Raw genomic sequence first — 25,819 nt, 5'->3', positions numbered from 1 at the left:
TGTTATTGCTATGACAAAAAAACTCACTGCTATACAACCAGAATCAGAATCAGAATATTTATTGCCGTTGATCAAATACATTGAGATAGGCATTGTCAAATTAGGCTAAATATTTACATTGGTCGATTTATCTAAATATTTACAACCTAGTTATAAGAAGCCATGTTATTGCTATGGTAAGAAAACTTACTGCTATACCAACCTAACAAAATCAGCGACTCGCTTTTGACAGACTTCTGCCATGGCAGTGCTACCTCCAGTTATAATTTTAGCTCAGTGACCCGGAGGCGAGGTAGTGTAGCGAACGAGCTAACCTGAAGGCAAGTGAGCGCAGCGAACGAGCTCCAACCGTAAAGGTGAGTGAGCGTAGCGAACGAACTTCAACCAGGACGTGTGAGCACAGCGAACGAGCTCCAACCTAAAGGTGAGTGAGCGTAGCGAACGAACTTCAACCAGGACGTGATTGAGCCATGCGAACGAGCTCACGTATGAAGTTAAACGGGGCAAAGCCCGCGGGTACAGCTAGTCTATCTATATATATATAATCGATCGTTATGAAATTTGGTGTGTAAATTCTGTAGGTATGCGAATCGGACGTAAACTATTTCCCGTTTCGAAATTCTTAAAAGGGCTCCGCCCCAGTGGCTCTGGAGTTTCCCATGTTAACCTTATGAGAAATGGAATTAATGAATCTTAACAGCTGTTTCAATTAAACAAGTTGGTTCTGTTCTATGATGTGCAATAGCATTAAAGTTACCAGGATTACAAACAGGGTGCAGCACTATTATTTTTTTAATTTATGACAACAGCTAATTTGCAACCAAAAGGTGAGAGAGTGTAGCGAACGAACTTCAACCTGGAGGCGAGTTAGCGTAGCGAACGAGCTAACTTGAAGGCAAGTGAGCGCAGCGAACGAGCTCCAACCTAAAGGTGAGTGAGCGTAGCGAACGAACTTCAACCAGGACGTGATTGAGCCATGCGAACGAGCTCACTTATGAAGTAAAACGGGGCAAAGCCCGCGGGTACAGCTAGTTAATTATATAGATAATGGCTGAAAGTTTTATTGCAATCTGTCGAGCGGTTTCAGAGTCCATAATGTTCAAATATATATATAATTATTAAATATATATATATATATATATACAAACTTCCTCTTTTATAAATATAGATTCTGTAAGACAACATTTTTACCAGAAAATTGTGGACGTCTGGTAAGTCGCAGAAAGGTGGGGGAGGTCTTAAATTAAAGGTCTTGACCCCAGGGACTCGGGAAAAATAGCAGAATTCCCATAAAGTTATCAGAAAACGAGATATAACGTAAAATATCTACCTTAAAAAAGCATGGGGACTGAAAAACGTCTGCAATCTAATTAGCTGATACTTATTTATTTGTAAAGTTTACATTTATTTCGAAAGTCAGTGTTGTTAAATAATAAAATGAAATGTATTCGTTTACTTTTTTGGTTTTCCGATTTAATAATGAGTGAAGTAACTATAGACAGGGTAGGGAAAGACCTGCAAGACGTGTAGGAGTATCCAGTAATCTTGTTTGTTTTCCGTTTTTATAATGAAAGTAACTAGACAGGGTAGGGGAAGACCTTCAAAACGTGGAAGAGTATCCAGGAATTAAACCAACACAAGAAATGCTGAAAGAGAACGTCATGCAAGGCCTAAATATGAAAGAAATCCACAAGCTGGTTTACAACCTGCCTTCAGAATAACACTGGGAAATGAGTTGAGTGTTGTTTGGGCTATTAATTAGCTGTGTCTAAGGAATGTCGGCCTTAGTCACTAACAAGACTACAAGATCGCGCCACTCATCCTACACTCATCTCCATTCATACTTGGCTTAAAATACCTACATTGTATGGTCGCCATTTCATAAGAAAGTAAAGTATAAAGCATAAAGTTTCTCACAATCTAGGTCCTCTTAACAGCCCTTACATGCATTGTGGCGCATTTCACTTTGCAGAGGAGGCCACAAATGGACATTTCGACGCATGTTGCCACAATGGACTCATTAACATGCCACAACCACAATACACATAGATCATAGATTACGAACTAAAAATTAATGGTTTTACATGATTCTAACTTCATAAAAAACATAAGGCAATACTACAGTGCAATGGCCTTTGCGCTGCTTTCCGCTACACAAAAAGAGATTCCGGGAAATGGGCCTTACTGTTTTAAAATTCAGGGACAAATTGACAAATTCATAGATATATTTCTGACTTACTACCGCGAAGTGGAGACTTGCCTTCATATGGACAATTGTGTCTAAATTAGGGGCTACGGCCCCTACAGGCCACTAGTGTTTATTAATTACTGGTGTCTAAATGCTACTACCGTGTCCGCGAGTTTATTGCTGTCGGGTGTACTTTGTTTATAAATTGTTAAACATTGTTTATTCTAAAAGTTATTTATGATAAGACATTGTATTTTTAAGACAGATTGTACTATTAATGTAGTTTCTGACTTAGCCAATGCATCTATGTAAATCTGGCCAAATAATAAATCAATTATTCATGACTTATGCATAGCGCAGTAAAATATGCCTACCGTGCTTAGGCTAAATATCCAAAAAACATACCTAATGCAAAAAAGAAAAGCTGCAAAAAATTCTCATTTCACCGAAACGGCACACGGAAGATTTCTCAGGTGCCGTTTGACGTCACTAACTGCTGACGTCACTTTGAGGGAACACCAATACCGCCACGATACGGATATGAGCCACCGGCCTCGGTGGTTTAGTGGTTAGCGTGGCGGGCTGATAATTCGGACGTACCGGGTTCGAATCCCGCCAGTAGCACTAACTTTTTGTCAACAATTTTTTTCATTTCAGCAAGTTTGGTTGGTTTGGTTAGGTTATGACAGTTTAATTTTATAATTTAAAAAAAAATATAAAATTGAATTTAAGGCATTTATGATTTTATTTTATGAACAAAACTATTTTTTAGATTAGTAAACCTTCATTCGATTTTTCCTTTATCAGCACTTTTGGTTAGTTTGGTTAGGTTATGACAGTTTAATTTAATAATAGAAAAATTATAAAATTGTCTGTTTCTTCAGACGCAGCAGTTAGTGACGTCAGCAGTTAGTGACGTCAAACGGCACCTGAGAAATCTTCCGTGTGCCCCACCGTCATTTCACTCACTTTACTTTCTTTCACTTCTCTTCTCTTGCTTCTCACTTCACTTCATAACTTCATCACCTCCTCAGCCAACCAAACCAAAACCAACCCACCCAGTCAGTCCAGTCAGTAGTACCCACCACTCACCAGGCCACCACACCACAGACTACAGACAGACCGACCACACCACTGAGCTATAATAATAATAAACCACCACCAACAACACCAAAAACCAACCAAGATTGCTTTAATTGCTTTTAGATAAAGCAATAAAAAAATGCATCTATGCTAAACCACACGACGAGCTTCGAGCTATAGAACAGGGAACAAGTGTAGAAGAATCAACTAATGCCCTGATGGCCAGTACTAAACATTAATTATTATTAAGTAAGTATTGGTTTGGAGTTTGGATTAGGCTAGGCCTACTGTTCAGGTAGAGCTGAGCTAACAGCTTATAATAGTCTACAAGTTAGTTGTATAGTTCAGCGAACTGGTGGACCTGAAATTGAACTTACGTTTTTCAATTATCAGGCCTGAAGTTTTAAAAGTAAAGTGGTCTTATCAATGTGCTAATCCAACAATTAATTGGATTATTGTAAGGAATAGGCTTTGGTAAATCTTCCCTTTCGTTACAAATGTTTAAATCTTATGAAATTAAGGTTGTTTGGTTACTGCACGCCATGTTGGCTAGCCTATGTTGTCTAAACCTTTTTTTGCTACAGTATTTAAGTTACTAGGTTAAAATTGATAACACTGAACTACCGGTAGCCTAAGTTTATCGCCTTAACTGGCATGGAATTAACTTAACAACTATTGATCCCATCTTAATAGAATGCTTGAACTTAAGCTAAGACAAGCTATGGAAGTAAGTAGGCCTAATATTGAGGTTAAACTGAACTTCACCTTGTGCTTGCCAATTTTTACAAGTTGATTTAGGCTAACTGTCTATTTAAATAAGTCAAGCCTCCTTATTTTAAATAGGCTAGACTAACTTAGGCCGGGTAGACTTCTGCATCTGTTGGCACAAACAACTGAATGAAAATATAGATTATTCGATTGTTATTAAATTTATGACACCTTACTCCAATCATGAGGGTTAGGTAACTTACAAGTTGACCTTATGATTTGGTATAGGCCTAAGTCTGTTCATAGTAGGCCTAGGCTAGCGCTAGCCTACCTGTAAGCTATGCATTAAGTCATTTGTTTAACCAGATTTACATCACTTAAAGTACTTAGGCCCAGGCTAACTTACTACTAAGTTACCGTAGCCTACATTACATAAAATATTTATAAAGTGCTTTAAATCCTAAATGTCACTAAATAACTTAAGCTATTTACATTTTGTAGAACCAACCTAAAGTTAAATACCTACCCCCGCCGCAGCAAACCTGCAGACTGAGTTAAGCGAATTTCCATTTGCCGATTGGATTTAGGCTAGGGCCACACTTGGCGACTTTGACGCGGCGACAAAGTCGTGGCGTCAATGAATAAAAGTGCGTAGCATTAAATTAAATGGAGGCGGCCACACTAAGCGACTCGCGACCAGCGACCACCGGCGACAGAAAAATAAACGCGACCGGGAGCGTTTTTCGGTCGTGGCGACAAATACGCTCCCCATGTTATCTTATGGCACCGGCCATACTAGGCGACAAGTTGCTAGCTCACGCACTCTTTGCTGCTCTATTTTCATATCTATATTATTTAGTTTTGGACTGGCATGGAAAATATGCTTTTAAAATACAAATATTTTCATCGACAAAATAAGTGTTGGCATATTTACATGTGTCCTCTAGCATATATGAGATTTTACTCGTCTGGTATAACAGGAAACTAAAACCTCGTGTATTTTTCAAATGTCGTGCGTTCAATGTCAGCCACATAAAAAAAATACTACAAATAGTTACAATATCAAAAACGCCATCCATAAACAATGATGTTTCAGGTAATTCACTCCATACCTGTGGTTTCTCATCCTTTTAGCGAATTTTCCAAATAGAGAATATATTATTACGGTTTGCATGGTAGGACCTAAGCCCGGGACCGACTTATTTTTCGTTTTGAGGTCCTCAGAGGCAAAAACTCCCTCCGTTAAAATTCATATATATAAGTACATATGTATCTATATACATATGCAGTGTATATATTTTATATTTATATAGGTCTATGTGCCCATTAGGGTGATAACGCAAAATTGATAAGATTTTAATGGTATTTGGCACAAATGTTAAAACCAACGTTAATTCAAACGGTTTCGCAAATTAGAATGATCAGACTATGAGAATGGGGGGTTTCGGGGCTTTAGTGGGGTATAACATTAGTTCTTTCTTATTTTTGACCCTAAAACATAAATTTCACAATTCCCTTTCAAAAATACCTTATAATGCCCGTTTTTATGGTGAATAAACTAATGTAGTTTGCTTGTTTATAGATATATTTTAATAACATTTTGCAATATTGTTAATTTCGTGCTAAGCTATCAAAATTTTAATTATCAAGCACACCTCATTAAGTTACCTTATCTGTACCAACAAACCTAAGCATAAATTTAAATTCATCTTATATAAATTGGGAATAAATCCGACAAGTTTAGGTGAATATTTTAGTGGAAATCTAGCCAAACAAATGTAAATTCAATTAGTCTGCAGGTTTTTTTTTTGCGGCGGGGGTATTTAGATATACAAGAGATAGCAACATCAAGCATTAAACAGTGATCTGACGATTTAGACGTCCACATTGGTTTTAGAAACACAATTTAACACTTCTATTTAGTAAAAATTGTATTCCTTTGTTGCAGGTAAATGGTTAAAAACTATTACGTGACCGAGTACGAAATATAAATAGGCACCGGTGCACGTACGAAAATACTTTAACTATATGATTCGGTTCGTAAGATTCGCTTGAATTGTATGATACTGCAAATAATAGTAAAAAACATCAATGTATTCTAAGATCATCCAAAAACATACATAAACAGTCATAGATCCTTATTTATTTCCATAATCAATGACACGATTTTAAAATTACAATACAACATCTCGAAACTCTATTTTTACTGGTATGGTAAAAAGTAAACTGAAAGGTTGAAATTGTCGCCTATTGTGGCCACCCCCAACTACTTTGTCGTCGCAACAAAGTCGCGCGAAAAAAAGTCGCCGCGTCAAAGTCGCCAAGTGTGGCCCTAGCCTTACACTAAAATGTTTCCTTAAAAATATCACATTTATTCCCTATTTATATAACATTATTTTAACAAGTACTTAGGTTTGCTGCAACAGGGAGGGTTAAAAGGTGTTTTTTTGTAAAATGTAATAGTGTAGTATGAAATGAATGCATTTTCAAATTTTGATCAAAATATGTTCTTAAACGAGCAAACTACAACAGTTTAAGTTAGGCCTACTTATTAATAACTTATATTGGAAATTAATAATGAAATGTATAATTAGCCTAACCCTCCCAGTGTTACTTGACGAAAATTCGACAAGCAGCACACTTTGTGTAGTGTTACTTGTCGATTTTTCGACACGCAGACATCGTTTACGGCGAAGGCTCTATGACTGACTGGATCGGATTGAACTGGATCGAGTTAGGTATCGTTCTTTCCGTAATATTCTAAGCTTTCTCCAGAGGTCTGTCTCTAAGCGCTATTCATTTTAGTTCCGAAAATATTGTAGCAGACAGCTGACGTGCGTGTATTTGTAAACAGCTAGGTTCCCCCGGACCGATGACTGATGTGTTTTATTACGTTTATCATTGTTTTAGTGTTAAAAATCAAAAGTAGTGATATACGTGGTGCATTATAAGAAGATTTAAGTGGTTTTGAAGTGCTGGTTGATGATCCTGAAGAAGTAGGTAGTGATATTGATGTAAATTATCAGCCAGATTCCTAGCTATGGTTAGGCTATGCATTCTTAGCTAAACGCTATGTACTGAAATCAGTTTTTTGCCCATAACTTATTTATTTGCAAATATACTTCCTTATATTATTATATATTTGTAATCCTCATAAAATTTAGAACAAAGTGGCTATTTTCAAATATTTATAGGCCTATAATTTATACAATTTCATTGAGCGCGAACTTATTTTTTTTTTTTTTAATTTTCAAAATTATATATTTTTTTTTTTAAAATGTTCCTTATGTTTTATATATAATATTGAAGCCCATGATTTTCCAAACAAAATGGTATATAGAACATTAGAATTAACATTGTTTTAAGCTTCTCAGATCCGTTTTAATAAAACCTTGCAAATGCGCCAAAAATAGGTGGACATTAAGGCCTAAACTATGGACACTTGGAGGGTTAAATTTACAAGTTCAACAAGGCCAATATATAATAATTTTAATCGGCGTGAAACTGGCAATAGAACAGCAATAACCCATTCCACTTCTCCTACCGCCCCTCCGACGAATATACGTCACAGTAAAACGTCACAACAATGATGGCGTCACAGCAGGATTCGTCATAGAGTAGACGACATAACCTCCAAATTATCAAGAGGCGGGATTTTTTTTTGCGAAACACGGCCAAGATGGCGTTTGGCGGTACACGCACAGCGTTGATTATGAAGGTTAAGTAATATATATGTATAAAACTGTACAATACGTTGAATGAAATTAAACTACTATTTCATTATTTAGAGAACAAAGAACAATATTAAACACGTTTGAGGATATTTTAAGTAGTAACCACCTCCAATTTTTTCCAAATGATAAAATTATTAGCTGACTACCATAAAAACCTATTGCTGGCGATTCCCCTTAAATTTTTCTTCAGTTTTTCTTTTGATACGCGTTAAACACATGATTATGAACAAAAAATTACCTCTTCTAGGTTAACCCACTCTTTAATAGTGTAGCTATGTATCCTGGAATGCACTTCGTGTGACCTCGGTTGCACGCCGGTGCTATTACAAAATGTATGTTCTAAATGTCTATTTACATTATTTATCTGGTATTGAACAATACTAGGCACTTTTAAGCTTATTAATGTAGAAATCACCTTGATATTAATACAAACTAATAAACTACCTAAAATTACTAACTAATTACCGTAAAAACCTATTGCTGGCATCTCCTCTTAAATGATTTTCTCGTTTTCCTTTTGATATGTGTTAAACACATTGTTATGAACATAATATGAGGTAGTATAGGTTAGCCCACTTTTTAGTAGTGTAGCTATGCAGCCTGGAATGGACCTCATAGTAGAATAATAAATTACCATAAATTTCTATTGCTGGCCTATCCCTTTGGCACGATTTCCTTTATTCTTTCAAAATATGTTTATTACATCATTACGAACTAGAAAACACGTCGCCTAGGTCCGTACACTCATTTATAGTTGAGATAGGTAACTTTGAATTAAACAGGTGTGACCTCGGTTCCATATGAACATAACTTATTAAAAATCACTTTATTTAGTTTATACATGTTAGTTACACCTTAATAAACAATACCTAACACCATTTCGATAAAAAAATATTAATATTTATCAATTTAATGCATTATTTAAAATCTGCCTCAATAGAATAATAAATTACCATAAATTTCTATTGCTGTCCTTTCCCTTTGGCACGATTTTCTTTATTCTTTCAAAATATGTTTATTACATCATTACGAACTAAAAAACACGTCGCCTAGGTTCGTACACTCCTTTATAGTTGAGATAGGTAACTTTGAATTAAATAGGTGTGACCTCGGTTCCATAAGAACCTTATTTACCAAAAATCAACTTTTTCGTTTATACATGTTAGTTAACCCTTAATTAACAATACCTAACACCATTTCGATAAAAAATAATAATATTTATCAATTTAATGTATTATTTAAAATCTGCCTCAATAGAATAATAAATTACCATAAATTTCTATTGCTGGCCTATCCCTTTTGGCACGATTTTCTTTATTCTTTCAAAATATGTTTATTACATCACTACGAACTAGAAAACACGTCGCCTAGGTTCGTACACTCTTTTATAGTTGAGATAGGCCATTTTGATTGTAGCTGGTGTGACCTCGGTTCCATAAGAACCTTATTTACTAAAAATCAACTTTTTCGTTTATACATGTTAGTTACACCTTAATTAACAATACCTAACACCATTTCGATAAAAATTATTAATATTTATCAATTTAATGCATTATTTAAAATCTGCCTAGATAGAACAATAAATTACCATAAATTTGTTTTGCTGTCCTTTCCCTTTGGCACGATTTTCTTTATTCTTTCAAAATATGTTTATTACATCATTACGAACTAGAAAACACGTCGCCTAGGTTCGTAAACTTCTTTATAGTTGAGATAGGTAACTTTGAATTAAACAGGTGTGACCTCGGTTCCATAAGAACCTTATTTACCAAAAATCAACTTTTTCGTTTATACATGTTAGTTGCACCTTAACTAACAATACCTAACACCATTTCGATAAAAAATATTAATATTTATCAATTTAATGCATTATTTAAAATCTGCCTCAATAGAATAATAAATTACCATAAATTTCTATTGCTGGCCTATCCCTTTTGGCACGATTTTCTGTATTCTTTCAAAATATGTTTATTACATCACTACGAACTAGAAAACACGTCGCCTAGGTTCGTACACTCCTTTATATTTCAGATAGGCCATTTTGATTGTAGCTGGTGTGACCTCGGTTCTATAAGAACCTTATTTACTAAAAATCAACTTTTTCGTTTATACATGTTAGTTACACCTTAATAAACAATACCTAACACCATTTCGATAAAAAATATTAATATTTATCAATTTAACCCTTTCAGTGCTAGGCCAATAATTCATATTTTATAAGACTTTTTTGTTTGCCTTTTAATTCCATTACCCGTTGTTGAATTTTAACTGTCATGCTGTCACTGTTTTATTAATTAGGCTAATTTTGAATAATAACACAATAAGAAAATATATAAGAAAGATAAATCCCGGTATTTGTAGTAAACATCAAATAAAACTTAGTTTTTGTTGTAATTTTCCTGGTTTTCCTATAAATTTTTATGTTCTGATAGCATTATTTGAAACCGAAATCTCACAAAATCAAAAGACATATAGTTTACAATGTAATATTGAATTTAACCCTGATTTAGTTGGACGAGGTTATTGTAATATAGCAATTTTTGGGAAACTAATGTTTTGCAGCAAAGTCTCAGGAACACATTTACTACTACTAAAACTAAAAGATTGCATCTAAATAGTCCGTGACTAGCTGGTGCTGCTACCTAGTAACGCATTGAACAACTATCTGCAGCGCCATCTGTTCGCAATCGGTGGCGACAGCTTAAATACCGGGTTTTGACTCCCCAGTCTTCAAGCACAGATAGCCGAGAAGGCTAGGGCGTGTGTCACTTGGCCAGTGGCATTCGTCTGCTCGGGTTCGAATCCCGTCCTGTGTGGCAAATAATTGGTGACCTGTGTGTTTGTAGCGATATACTACAACCACTGGGGCATAGTGAGGTGTTCATAATCCTTGGTTTAGACATACACCTCGAAATCATCGGATTGGGCGAATCTTTTAGCTAAGTGGTTGGTAGTGTATCCTATGAACATGCAGGTCACCAATGGCCGTTTTGCTATTTTTTTTTAAATAACCTTCCTCTCTATATCCCTTAGGGTTTTTTTTAAACAACGATATATCGTTTCATAGCACTGAAAGGGTTAATGCATTATTTAAAATCTGCCTCAAAAGAACAATAAATTACCATACATTTCTATTGCTGGCCTATCCCTTTGGCACGATTTTCTTTATTCTTTCAAAATATGTTTATTACATCATTACGAACTAGAAAACACGTCGCCTAGGTTCGTACACTCCTTTATAGTTGAGATAGGCCATTTTGATTGTAGCTGGTGTGACCTCGGTTCCATATGAACCTTATTTACTAAAAATTAACTTTTTTCGGTTATACATGTTAGTTACACCTTAATAAACAATACCTAACACCATTTCGATAAAAAATATTAATATTTATCAATTTATTGCAATATTTAAAATCTGCCTCAAAAGAACAATAAATTACCATAAATTTCTATTGCTGGCCTATCCCTTTGGCACGATTTTCTTTATTCTTTCAAAATATGTTTATTACATCATTACGAACTAGAAAACACGTCGCCTAGGTTCGTACACTCCTTTATAGTTGAGATAAGCCATTTTGATTGTAGCTGGTGTGACCTCGGTTCCATAAGAACCTTATTTACTAAAAATTAACTTTTTTCGCTTATACATGTTAGTTACACCTTAATAAACAATACCTAACACCATTTCGATAAAAAAATATTATTATTTATCAATTTAATGCATTATTTAAAATCTGCCTCAGTAGAACAATAAATTACTATAAATTTCTATTGCTGGCCTATCCCCTTAGCACGATTTTCTTTATTCTTTCAAAATATGTTTATTACATCATTACGAACTAGAAAACACGTCGCCTAGGTTAGCCCACTCTTTAGTAGTGTTGCTATGTAGCCTGGAATTGACCTCATGTGACCTCGGTTGCACGACGACGCTATTACACAACTTAATGTTTTATATGTCTTTTTACATTATTTAGCTGGTATTGAACAATAGTAGGCACCTTTTAGCTTATTGAAGAAGAAACTACCTCGATTTTAATCCAAAATTAAAAAAATTACCTAAAATTACTAACTGGCTACCACAAAAACCTATTGCTGGCATCTCCTGTTAACTTTTTTTCTCGTTTTTCTTTTGATATGTGTTAAACACATGGTTATGAACAAAACATGACGTAGTATAGGTTAGCTCACTCTTTAGTAGTGTAGCTAAACAGCCTGGAATGGACCTCATGTGACCTCGGTTGCACAACGATGCTATTACTCAAATTATTGTTTTATATGTCTATTTACATTATTTAGAGGGTAATGAACAATACTAAGCAGTTTTTAGCTAATTAAAGTGGTAAACACCCTGATTTTAACCTAAATTGAAAAATTAACTAAAATTACTAACTGATTACCATAAAAACCTATTGCTGGTATCTCCTCTTAAATTTTTTTCTTGTTTTTCTTTTGATATGTGTTAAACACATTGTTATGAACAAAAAATGACGTAGCCTAGGTTAGCTACTCCTTAGTAGTGTTGCTATACAGCCTTGGAATGGACCTCATGTGACCTCGGTGTCACGAAGATGCTATTACTCAAATTATTGTTTTATATGTCTATTTACATTATTTAGAGGGTAATGAACAATACTAAGCAGTGTTTAGCTAATTAAAGTGGTAACAACCTTAATTTTAACCTAAATTAAAAAATTACCTAAAATAACTAAATCTGACCTAACTAGCAATAGGTTTTTATGGTAGTCAGTTAGTAATTTTAGGTAATTTTTTAATTTGGATTAAAATCGAGCTGGTTTCTACTTCAATAACCTAAAAAAAGCCTAGTATTGTTCAATACCAGCTAAATAATGTAAAAAGACATATAAAACATTAAGTTGTGTAATAGCGTCGTCGTGCAACCGAGGTCACATGAGGTCAATTCCAGGCTGCATAGCTACACTACTAAAAAGTGGGCTAACCTATACTACGTCATTTTATGTTCATAACAATGTGTTTAACACATATCAAAAGAAAAACAAGAAAAAAATTTAAGAGGAGATGCCAGCAATAGGTTTTTATGGTAATCAGTTAGTAATTTTAGTTAATTTTTCAATTTAGGTTAAAATCAAGGTTGTTACTACTATAATTAGCTAAAAACTGCTAAGTATTAATCATTACCCTCTAAATAATGAAAATAGACATATAAAACATTAATTTGTGTCATAGCGTCGTCGTGCAACCGAGGTCACATGAGGTCCATTCCAGGCTGCATAGCAACACTACTAAAAAGTGGGCTAACCTATAACACGTCATTTTATGTTCATAACAATGTGTTTAACACATATCAAAAGAAAAACGAGAAAAAAATTTAAGAGGAGACGCCAGCAATAGGTTTTTATGGTAGTCACTTAGTATTTTAGGCAATTTTTCAATTAAGGTAAAAATCAAGGTTGTTACTACTATAATTAGCTAAAAACTGCTAAGTATTAATCATTACCCTCTAAATAATGAAAATAGACATATAAAACATTAATTTGTGTCGTAGCGTCGTCGTGCAACCGAGGTCACATGAGGTCCATTCCAGGCTGCATAGCAACACTACTAAAAAGTGGGCTAACCTATAACACGTCATTTTATGTTCATAACAAAGTGTTTAACACATATCAAAAGAAAAACAAGAAAAAAATTTAAGAGGAGATACCAGCAATAGGTTTTTATGGTAATCAGTTAGTAATTTTAGTTAATTTTTCAATTTAGGTTAAAATCAGAAGTGGTTACCACTTTAATTAGCTAAAAACTGCTTAGTATTGTTCATTACCCTCTAAATAATGTAAATAGACATATAAAACAATAATTTGAGTAATAGCATCGTTGTGCAACCGAGGTCACATGAGGTCCATTCCAGGCTGTTTAGCTACACTACTAAAGAGTGAGCTAACCTATACTACGTCATTTTTTGTTCATAACCATGTGTTTAACACATATCAAAAGAAAAACGAGAAAAAAAGTTAACAGGAGATGCCAGCAGTAGGTTTTTGTGGTAGCCAGTTAGTAATTTTAGGTAATTTTTTTAATTTTGGATTAAAATCGAGGTAGTTTCTTCTTCAATAAGCTAAAAGGTGCCTACTATTGTTCAATACCAGCTAAATAATGTAAAAAGACATATAAAACATTAAGTTGTGTAATAGCGTCGTCGTGCAACCGAGGTCACATGAGGTCAATTCCAGGCTACATAGCAACACTACTAAAGAGTGGGCTAACCTAGGCGACGTGTTTTCTAGTTCGTAATGATGTAATAAACATATTTTGAAAGAATAAAGAAAATCGTGCCAAAGGGATAGGCCAGCAATAGAAATTTATGGTAATTTATTATTCTATTGAGGCAGATTTTAAATAATGCATTAAATTGATAAATATTATTATTTTTTATCGAAATGGTGTTAGGTATTGTTAATTAAGGTGTAACTAACATGTATAAACGAAAAAGTTGATTTTTGGTAAATAAGGTTCTTATGGAACCGAGGTCACACCTGTTTAATTCAAAGTTACCTATCTCAACTATAAAGGAGTGTACGAACCTAGGCGACGTGTTTTCTAGTTCGTAATGATGTAATAAACATATTTTGAAAGAATAAAGAAAATCGTGCCAAAGGGAAAGGACAGCAATAGAAATTTATGGTAATTTATTGTTCTATCTAGGCAGATATTAAATAATGCATTAAATTGATAAATATTAATATTTTTTATCGAAATGGTGTTAGGTATTGTTTATTAAGGTGTAACTAACATGTATAAGCGAAAAAAGTTAATTTTTAGTAAATAAGGTTCTTATGGAACCGAGGTCACACCAGCTACAATCAAAATGGCTTATCTCAACTATAAAGGAGTGTACGAACCTAGGCGACGTGTTTTCTAGTTCGTAGTGATGTAAGTAGACTCTCGCTCATCCGGACTAATGTGGCGGACGTCCGGTCCGGATTACGAAAAATCCGGACTATCGAGAGTCAAGCAAATATTCGTAAATTTTGCCGTTACGGCGAGCGGTTTCGTCAAAACACGCGCTAATACAAACGGGAGCGTCTAAAACAAGTTAAAACTATCGTAATAAATTACAGTCGGCTATTGTACTGTAATTTACAATAGCACTACTGTACTGTATTGATAAAAAATGTAGCATAGTAATGCGGGAACTGTAAAAAATAAAGCAATTTACCATACGTTAAATGTACTGTATAAACTATTTACAGTAGCCTATACAGTACAACAGTACAGCAATGAATCACAGGAGTTAAATAAATAGTTCACGAAATGAACATAAAATTGTTTTATTGCAACAACAAAATATAAACGTAAACACAAACTTGACGTAAATAACAAAGCAAAAAAGAAAACTTTAGCTAGATAGGCCTACTTTTAGGAAGTTGTAACTGTCATAAAAAACAAAAAGTTACATTTGGAAAATTAAACCTCACAAACGTAAATAACAAAGCAAAAAAGAAAACTTTAGCAACATAGGCCTACTTTTAGGAAGTTGTAACTGTCATTAAAAAAAAACAAAAAGTTACAATTGGAAAATTAAACCTCACAAACTTGATGTAAATAACAAAGCAAAAAATAAAACTTTAGCTACATAGGCCTACTTTTAGGAAGTTAACTGTCATAAAAAACAAAAAGTTACAATTGGAAAATTAAACCTCACAAACTTGACGTAAATAAAAAATACAGTACAGTAACTTTAGACAGTTTACTCTATAAGTTAAATTTAAAAAAAATGTACTGTAACGTATTTTTAAACTGACGTAACTTACAGTTCAGTACGACTTATGTTTTGAAAAAGTCTTTTATCGTGGCCTGCTTTACCGTCTTGGCTCGTTGTTTTGCCGCCATGTCCCTCAGCTTCCGTAAGCACATTATGTCGGCAGCAGACACGCCATCTAGACGACTGACGTACTCCAGGGCTCCGTCCAGCATCTTGAACCCTTCCGAGTGTGGAATGGTTGGCTTGGGCTCAGGTAGGTCCTCTTCGTCCACCACTTCGTCGTCATTTGACACCATTCTTATGAAGTCGTCGTCGGTGATTTCATCTTCGTCGTCATTGTTCATCCACTCTAGTACATCACTTTCATTAACTTCGTCACATCCAGGAATTTTCTCCAACAGTGAGACAACATTTTCTGTTTCCACATGGTTCTCGTCGTGTTTAAATTCCCCGCCGTCAATCTCCGTGAATTTGTTGCCCTCGTGGTCTAACAGAGCTTTCCACGATGAAACAATCGTCATGGGCGGGATTTCTTCCCATCCTTCAGCCACCCACCTAATTACATCCAAGACATCAATTTTCTTTAATGCAGTGATATAATCTTCATCAAGGTCTATTGCCGATATGATGTGAGAAAGAAGTCGGTGGCGGTATTTCAACTTAAGTGCTTGAAGTACTCCTTGGTCCATTGGCTGACAAAGGGCAGTGACATTTGGTGGCAAAAAAACCGCTTTAATGTCCTCGTCCTTTAACTCGTTAGCAATGGGGTGAGTTGAAGCATTATCTAACAACAGAATTGCTTTTCTCGGCAGGTTGTTAGCTGCTAGATGTTTTTCTACACTTGGAACAAATTCATTAAAAAACCAAGTCTTAAAAATAGCCGAATTCATCCAAGCCTTTTGCTGGTTAGTGTACCATAATGGCAACACTTCGTCTTTCTTCAAATTCTTGAAGGCCCTAGGCTTCTTTGATTTTCCAATCAGAGTTAACCTGAGCTTGTGGTTGCCAGTGACATTGCAGCAAGCTAACACCGTGACTCTTTCCTTGCTTTTTTTGTACCCCGGTGCAGCAGCTTCTTTTTTTGAGGCAAGCGTTTTAGTGGGCAACATTTTATAGTTCAAGCCAGTTTCATCACAGTTGTACAACTGATCGCCGGTAATTCCTTCTTCGTCAAGGAGATTATGAAGGAAAGTCTTAAATTCTGGGACAGCGTCTTTGTTCCCAGATAAAGCTTCCCCACTTACGGACAATTGCCGAACTCCATATCGCTTTTTCCAGCGATCTAACCATCCGTCACTGGCAGCGAATTTTCCATCATCCCCCTCAATTTCACGTTTGAAAAACTTAGCTTTTTCTTGGAGCATGGGGCCATTAACAGGAACACCTTTACCTCTTAAATGTTCGTGCCACAAAAATAACGCCTCTTCAACTTCGTTATGTTTACCGGTACGCATTGTTTTTCTCACCTTACTTGCGCTTACACTAGGTTGAGAGGTGCACCATTTTTCAATTTGTTCCCGATTTTTTCTCCAGTCTGAAACGGTACTTGTCCCAACTCCTAGCTCGAAGGCAACCTTTTTCGCCGTTTCACCAGCATCAATACGCTTGATAGCACGGAGTTTCTCTTCAACTGACACAAACAACTTCTTACGTTTCTCACAACTCATTTTATCACAATTCAGAACTCACATACAGAACACAAAACGCACAACGCAACGGTCAGACTTTAAAGAACTCACACACAGAACACAATACGCACAACGCAACAGTCAAACTTTAAAGAACTCACATACAGAACACAATATGCACGTGACGCAACGGTCAGATTGACAGGTACAGGTGAGGTCGCAGACGGTCAGACAAAGGTTAATGACACGCCCCCTCCCACTCCCGAAATGGCACGTGTTGTCGACACTATGATTATTGATTTTTCAAAGAACGCCTGAAAACGCAAAATGTATGCCGTTAATGTGATGCGGGCTTGCTCGCACAATAAATTGAAGGCGTTGAAACGTAAAGTTAGGTCCGTTTTTATTTGAATATACGTACTGCGGCGCTAGAAAAAAAATCACGATTGCCGATCCGAAGTTTATTTGATAAAACTGTGCCGCTAAAAAAAAAAAAAAAATCACGATTGCCGATCCGGACTAGCGGGAGTCCGGACAAGGCCGATCCGGATGAGCGAGAGTCTACTGTAAACATATTTTGAAAGAATAAAGAAAATCGTGCCAAAAGGGATAGGCCAGCAATAGAAATTTATGGTAATTTATTATTCTATTGAGGCAGATTTTAAATAATGCATTAAATTGATAAATATTATTATTTTTTATCAAAATGGTGTTAGGTATTGTTAATTAAGGTGTAACTAACATGTATAAACGAAAAATTTGCTTTTTGGTAAATAAGGTTCTTATGGAACCGAGGTCACACCTGTTTAATTCAAAGTTACCTATCTCAACTATAAAGGAGTGTACGAACCTAGGCGACGTGTTTTCTAGTTCGTAATGATGTAATAAACATATTTTGAAAGAATAAAGAAAATCGTGCCAAAGGGAAAGGACAGCAATAGAAATTTATGGTAATTTATTATTCTATTGAGGCAGATTTTAAATAATGCATTAAATTGATAAATATTAATATTTTTTATCGAAATGGTGTTAGGTATTGTTTATTAAGCTGTAACTAACATGTATAAACGAAATAAAGTGATTTTTGGTAAGTTAGGTTCATATGGAACCGAGGTCACACCTGTTTAATTCAAAGTTACCTATCTCAACTATAAATGAGTGTACGAACCTAGGCGACGTGTTTTCTAGTTCGTAATGATGTAATAAACATATTTTGAAAGAATAAAGGAAATCGTGCCAAAGGGATAGGCCAGCAATAGAAATTTATGGTAATTTATTATTCTACTATGAGGTCCATTCCAGGCTGCATAGCTACACTACTAAAAAGTGGGCTAACCTATACTACGTCATTTTATGTTCATAACAATGTGTTTAACACATATCAAAAGGAAAACGAGAAAAACAGTTAAGAGGAGATGCCAGCAATAGGTTTTTACGATAATTAGTTAGTAATTTTAGGTAGTTTATTAGTTTGTATTAATATCAATGTGATTTCTACATTAATAAGCTTAAAAGTGCCTAGTATTGTTCAATACCAGATAAATAATGTAAATAGACATTTTGAACATACATTTTTGTAATAGCATCGGCGTGCAACCGAGGTCACACGAAGTGCATTCCAGGATACATAGCTACACTATTAAAGAGTGGGCTAACCTAGAAGAGGTAATTTTTTGTTCATAATCATGTGTTTAACGCGTATCAAAAGAAAAACTGAAGAAAAATTTAAGGGGAATCGCCAGCAATAGGTTTTTATGGTAGTCAGCTAATAATTTTATCATTTGGAAAAAATTGGAGGTGGTTACTACTTAAAATAACCTCAAACGTGTTTAATATTGTTCTTTATTCTCTAAATAATGAAATAGTAGTTTAATTTCATTCAACGTATTGTACAGTTTTATACACATATATTACTTAACCTTCATAATCAACGCTGTGCGTGTACCGCCAAACGCCATCTTGGCCGTGTTTCGCAAAAAAAATTCCCGCCTCTTGATATTTTGGAGGTTATGTCGTCTACTCTATGACGAATCCTGCTGTGACGCCATCATTGTTGTGACGTTTTACTGTGATGTATGTTCGTCGGAGGGGCGGTAGGAGAAGTGGAATGGGTTATTGCTGTTCTATTGCCAGTTTCACGCCGATATAATTTTATATTATTCACTAGCGCTTTCAGAAACTAACTTAGGTTTCCATCTTCAGGCACTAGTACACTGGCACAAAAAGTAAATATTTACTAAATTTATTTATAATAAACTTATTATTTAGTAAATAAGTTAGGCCTATTTACTTTTTGTACCATTGTAGCCGCCTAATAGTGCCTGAAGATGGAAACCTAATTTCTGAAAGCGCTAGTGAATAAAATAAAATTATTATTTATTGGCCTTGTTGAACTTGTAAATTTAATTACATAGCCTACATTTCATTAGTTTACTTATTCTCCATAAGAATAACTTAGGAATTTTAAATTTACAGATTTTTGGAATTTTCTCCGTAACCGTTAGGTGCATAATAACACTTCAATATACTAAATTATTTGTTTTTTTAAGCTCTACAAAATGGTTTGGAATGAAATTGCTAAATTTTTAGTTTTTAGGGTCAAAAATGGGAAAAACTACTTTTTACCCTATAAAAATCCCCTTAACCCTCCGAGTGTTATGTGTTGTAAAAGCGACTCATAACACATCCGTTGCAGTGTTATGTGTCGCTTTTGCGACTCACAAACACTGTTTACGGCGACGGCTCTGGGACTGACTGAATCAGATTGAACTGGATCAAGTTAGGTTTTGTTTTTTTGAGCAGGTTCAGAGCTTTCTCTTGATGTCTGTTTTAATACGCTTTTCATTTTAGTTCCGAAAATATTGTAGCAGACAGCTGACGTGCGTATTTGTAAACAGCTTGGTTAACCTCGCACCGATGACTGGTGTGTTTTATTACGTTTATCATTGTTTTAGTGTTAAAAATCAAAAGTAGTGATATACGTGGTGCATTATAAGAAGATTTGAGTGATTTTGAAGGGCTGGTTGATGATCCTGAAGAAGTAGGTAGGCCTAGTGATATTGATGTAAATTATCAGCCAGATTCCTAGCTATGGTTAGGCTATGCATTCTTAGCTAAACGCTATCACAGAAAACATATTACCCAGAATGCCAACCGCATGGTAAAAAGCATTAAGTGTTTTGAGAGAGCTTTGCCTGTCAATCGTAGGCAGCGCCACCAGCGTTGCCATGCACTCAGCATAGTTGTTTTTAAGACCTTTGAAGGTAGGTTAGAATAGGTAAGTAAAAGTTTTGGTTATAATGAATCGAGTTGTTAGTTAATGCCACCTGCAGACTGTTTTTGTAAAATTAAAATCCTGAGAAAAACGCTTAAAATCACCATTTCAAAAATGCTTTTTTAATTTTAGAAAAACAGTCTGCAGGTGACATTTAAACTAACAACTCGATGCATTATAACCTAAACTTTACCTTACTAATCTAACCTAACTTCAAAACACTTAATGCAGTCACCAATTCGCTTAAAGCACGACCTACCACCCTGACATGCCTAAATAAGAACTACATGTAATTAGTCCACCAGTCCATCTATATCTCCATAATGTGACGAAATTCCTATTATAGAAAACATTATTGACTACAGAATCACTTGAAATGTTTCTACAAAAATGTTATCATGTTTAATCAACTCGATGTTATTCTTCTCATCAACCATGATATTCTCTTAACTTATTCTGAACTTGTGATGGTGTAGCTGACTAGAACTACGCAGCGTGTATGAGTATGAGTATTTTTGTATTGTGTTTTAGTTGTAGTGAAGTAAAATTTCGTCACTTATCGGGCATATTGCTGATGACAGAATCAGTCTTTAATAAAGATCAAAAGTTGTTACTTCCAGTTGCTTCTCGTGTGGTTGAAAACAGTCAGCTGTAGGCTTAGTTAACCCACAGTTCATTCCACTTGTAAATGTCATCCATCCTACCTTGTTTATTGTAATGTTGTATATTTTTACGGCTATATCTTGAGAAATATTCATCAGCGGTGAAAAATAATGGTATATTTGGAATCAGGAGGTAAAAAACAATGAAGTAAGATATCAAAATTAAAAATTTTTTTGGAGGCACCTATACGGAATAAATACCAGAGATATATATACGTGTCTGTCCAGACGATAACTTGAGTAATTTTTTTCCGATTTTGATAACATTTGGTTTGAATCTGTAAGGCGGCCGATAAACTTGAATGAGTTCGAAAACCAGCAGGATCGGAACAGGGGGGTTTTATGGGGTAAAAATGGGTTTTTTCTTATTTCTTACCCATAAAACACAAAATTTATCAATTTTTCTCCAGACCTTTTCAAAGAGCTTTAAAAAAAAAACAATACTGTATATCAAAGTGTTTTTGTACGGTGATTGGTTAAGGAGAAAATGCAAAAAATAGTTAATTTATAATTTCCATGTTGTTCTTATGGAGAATATTATAATAGGTTGTAGTTGGGTTGTTTATGGAAATTTTGATCAAACTTGGCGGATTTATTTATTTCATACTAGGCTATTGATATTTTAATAAAAAACACACTTTATTAGTTTCCCTGTAGTAGTTAACCTAGGTACTTGTTAAACATAAATGTTAATTTAATAGATTAATTGAAAATCAATCTAGGCAAATGGAAATTCGCTTAGTCGGCAGGTTTGCTGCAGCATTTATTTTTAATTACAGTGTCTTACAAAACTTTTAGATGATTTGGCAAAGCAATCGTGAAGTAAAAATGAAGAGCAGGTCTCTGATATAACTTAATATAGATAGTCTATTTTTGAAAAAAAAGTGGTATAGAAAGCATAGGTATCGGAAGATTGAGGCTATTTCGCAGATAACTTAATATGGGCAAGATCTGGGGCTTGTAAAGATAGAAAGTTGTTTTTCATGAACAAGAGTGAAAACTTCAAGAATGAACAAGCAAGGAAAAATTAAAATACTTGAACACTGGTATATCTTTACTAGAAGTTTTACTCAATAAAAATTGAGTTCAATCATTAATTTACCACATCCCATGTTGGTACTGCGTAGACCAAATGAGGGAAGATGACACCATAATAGGCTGTCAGAAGGACATTCTGATTAGAGAAATTTGAAAATTGCCTTAACAAGTTCGCTACGGTACCGATCCAGGGCCATATTTCCGAATAGGCTGACTAGGAAATTTAAGGGGGCACCAAAATTTTGGAAGATAAATATTCAAAAAGGAGGTTTTAATCCAAAAAGAATAAATGTTGAGCAATAAATTTTTAGAACTGGAAAAATCTTATTTTAAAATCTTTGATTGAGTATAAAATGATTTCTGAACACATTAAAGTCAAAGTCAATCATTTATAATACGGCTGTGTCCATGCCATGTTTTCCGTGCTGCTCTGCTGGTTTGACGAACACGCCGCAGCTCGCGGGCTCGGGCTGCCGTTCGCTGCGTTCGCTTTAGTAGGCCTATCCCCCCTTGTTCGTTACTATGCAGCAGCAGCGCGTATGACATCTGTAGTATTAACTTATGGACATACTGATGTTAAGGTTATCTTAATTACATTCATCAGTTTATTATCAGTGGTGGATTGAGGCGGGAATGTGCAGGAACAATCAGTGGCATAATTTTATCAGGCCCACCTGCAAACTGATTTTTTGGGCCTCCTCTCATGAGTTATTTTTAGACCACCGATACATCATAATCAAACGCCTTCCCCCCTCCCCCCAAGAGCTATTTTTCGATCAGCAATACAATGGCCAAACAGATTCATCATAAATACACTGCAGTAGTAAATATATCATGGATTTTGTTCCATAAAAAGGTGTGATAAGTATTACAGTAATGGTTTGATGATAAAGTTACATCATTATATCAATATCGGTTTTTGTAAAAAGTGTTGGAAAAAATAAAAATGCCTTATTTTTTATTTTGTATCAGAATGTTTCATAACAAGTAGGTGTTAGGCCTATATTTATATTTCTGACACATGATATCAATTATTTATTCGATTATTTTTGAGCGAAGCTCACTTTCCCTCACTTTGTAACTTCTTTGTAAGAGCATCAGAATGTAATGGATTGACCAATTGATATGAAATTTGGCCAACAGCTAAAGAATACTGAGCACAATGTTTAGGTAAAAAAATATTTGCAAATTTCCTTCTGGATTTTATTTTATAGGTCTAGCAATTTCGCTTGTTATTTTAATGTAAGTTGAAAGAAAAATTATATTGGGTTTATGACATATGGGTTTATCTCGTTTCATTTAAATAAGATAAACATATGTTAATTGTTTGTAACTGTTTTGTTTACATTTCAATGTTTACTTTCATCCTAGGTTAGTTGGAATGTTTATCAATGGAAGTAACAGTTTTGCTGTATTTGTTTTGAGAAATGTTGATTGCACGAGTACATCCCGCTATGCGCATTTACAAAGTACAAGCAAATGGTCAGGATGGCCAGTTTCACTACAAAGGTAACATCATTAATGTTGAGCAAGATATTAATGAAATAGCATCTGTCTTACCTATACACTGCCCGAAAACTTTAAAGTCATCATTGTCCAACGTCAAGGCGTCTTTGGCCATATCGATTTCAAAGTTCGACATGAAAAACTACATCAAGCACTTATTTGGCTGAAGGCAAATAACCCATTCTATTTTGACATAACCATTAGTGATGAAGCGTTACAACAACTACCAGTCAATGACTATGTTCACATGAGAGTACCGTGTGTACGTGAAAACCAAGAAAGTCCTGATGAAATCGAAGAAGACCAAGTTGAAGAAACATCGGTGCCTATGATTGCGCAATCTCGTCAAAGGGATCACGTCCAGAGACTAATGTGGCCGACCGGAACACTGTTGAAAGGGAACATATTGTAGGTTGTTAGCTGCATTAGCCATTGATTATCTTTAAATAATGCTTCGCTCATTTATGCGTCTAAAGTGTAACGGCAGACCACCCTAGTTTATCGATGGCTATAATTAGGCTAACTTATACACTAAAAGTTGGTTAATTTAGCTGATTGACGTACTTTTATCAAAGGCTAAAATAGCCTATTGCATAGATTTTGGTCTTTGTATGGATTTCATGCGTTGACCTTACAAACATATGTCTTTAGTGTTGATTAATTGTGAGGTAAAATAAGATATAGTCTAACAAAGCCAGTAGAGTAGCAATAATTGTATTTTACCTAAATACAATTAATGTTAGGGCAAAACTAAAATGTAAAATAATACATATTAATAGCCCCAATTGTTCATGACTCCAGGCTCCAGGTAAGATGTTTTAAAATGTTGGCAGACTTAAGCAGTGTACGAAAGCACAGAGAAGTCAAAATACTTCTTTGTGACGAAAGTTAGATTGCATAATAATCAATGACCCATGTTATAAAACGTTTAATTCGTACCTTAGTTCCTAGAATAGGCTAACAAAATTAAACGACGATAACATATTATTTATAACGATAATGTTATAACTTTGTTCAATACAATTATTGAATTGATACCTAATAAATTTCAATAAGAAAGATCTAGAATTTTTGGCCCAACTCGTCTCACGGGCCTCTCTTCTCGCCAGTTTCTACTAGCCGTTTCGCAGGCCCCTCGGTCCCTGGGCCCTCCCGTATTGCGAGCCCTTCTGCCACTGGGAACCTTATGTCTGTATAGGCAATGGTAAGCGTTCCAAAACTGGAATATTTGTACGACTACCTCTGTTTATTATTGTTGATGTTTATTTTTCTGTTATAAAATAAACAAAGAATTTATTAAGTCTGATTCCATTTATCAATTTGTTTCAGGTTCGATTCTGATTTTAGTGTTATGATGGAGGACAGTATCGAAATTGAAATATTTAAGGGAAGTTTTATAAATGAAGCAGACAAAACCATGAAGCTAATAGAATCGTTAAAGATTAAGGTAAGCATATACATGTAGTAAAATAATAATTGTGCAATGTGCTTAAATACAGTGACAAAACAATATATTTAAAGTGCACTTATTTTTAGGTAGGCCTACTTCGGTATTATCTTATCTTATCTTATCTGACAGGGGCAGGTCGAGACCTTAAAGCACTTCATCCGAAATCGAATTATTGCGCACCCCAGATACTTAATTGCTTTCTTGTTGACCTACAAGTTGAGGCGCCCAATGAATGCCTGTAGCTTCCCAATTAGTTCATCCTCAGGAAGAAATCCACCTCTAGCCATATTTCCAAGAGTTATCGATCTAGCGTCAGAGAGCTCAATACAATCAAAGAGTAAGTGATCAGCTGTCTCTACTGACCTATCACAGTACCTACAGATCGGTTCACCATCATATAAGCCCATCCGTTGTAGATGTTTCCTGAATCTTCCATGACCAGTTATCAGTTCAACAATTAATTTAATTCTTCGTCTGTCTAGTCTCAAGAGGTCACAGGCAACCTTTTTGGAAGGCCTAAACAGAGTAAGCTTGCTGACCCTAAGAAGGGGAACATCGACCCAGCGTTTGCGATGCTTTTCCTTGGCCCATGACGCAATCGCAGAACAAACACTGTTTCGTGAGATGCCACAGAAGGGTTGCGGGCCTAACAATGATGTCGCAGAGGCAGTGTTTGCCAATCTGTCTGCAGCTTCATTTCCTTCAATGCCTGAGTGTCCTGGTACCCAGCAAAGCGTAAGGTAATTTCTCCTACCCAACTCAGACACAGAAGCAAGACAATCCCACACGAGCCTGGAGTTGAATTCG

At 35.2% G+C, this 25,819-nt stretch overlaps 2 protein-coding genes across 6 annotated transcripts in view; one reads left to right on the top strand and one right to left on the bottom strand.

The window, feature by feature from the left end:
• Nucleotides 1–3,333: 3,333 nt before the first annotated feature.
• Nucleotides 3,334–25,819, top strand: part of LOC128985640 (uncharacterized) — a 153,079-nt gene continuing 130,593 nt past the window's right edge. For 3 of the 5 annotated variants that reach the window (XM_054405404.1, XM_054405377.1, XM_054405413.1), the window contains exons 1-2: nucleotides 3,334–3,520; nucleotides 24,892–25,009. In XM_054405404.1, the coding sequence (XP_054261379.1) occupies nucleotides 24,914–25,009 (96 nt within the window). In that variant the 5' untranslated portion in view covers nucleotides 3,334–3,520; nucleotides 24,892–24,913. Of the gene's footprint in view, nucleotides 3,521–3,622; nucleotides 3,746–3,929; nucleotides 3,999–24,891; nucleotides 25,010–25,819 lie in introns of those variants that run through there. The other 2 variants (XM_054405395.1, XM_054405386.1) reach the window with 2 other exon arrangements.
• On the bottom strand, nucleotides 15,517–17,121 carry LOC129000964 (jerky protein homolog-like). Its single transcript, XM_054428068.1, has one exon. The coding sequence runs from the start codon at nucleotides 17,119–17,121 to the stop codon at nucleotides 15,517–15,519; it is 1,605 nt and encodes a 534-aa protein (XP_054284043.1).

The sequence above is a fragment of the Macrosteles quadrilineatus genome, unplaced genomic scaffold, assembly GCF_028750875.1.
Source record: "Macrosteles quadrilineatus isolate MER2022 unplaced genomic scaffold, UCM_ALF_1.0 Scaffold_1__1_contigs__length_201487025, whole genome shotgun sequence".
Classification (NCBI taxonomy): Eukaryota; Metazoa; Arthropoda; class Insecta; order Hemiptera; family Cicadellidae; genus Macrosteles; species Macrosteles quadrilineatus.
Note: the sequence above shows the minus strand (reverse complement) of the source record. Positions and strands in the feature narration are given on the sequence as shown.

Excerpts from the sequence above, each read along its gene's own strand:
- LOC129000964 (XM_054428068.1), bottom strand. The coding sequence starts at position 17,121 with ATGAGTTGTGAGAAACGTAAGAAGTTGTTTGTGTCAGTTGAAGAGAAA.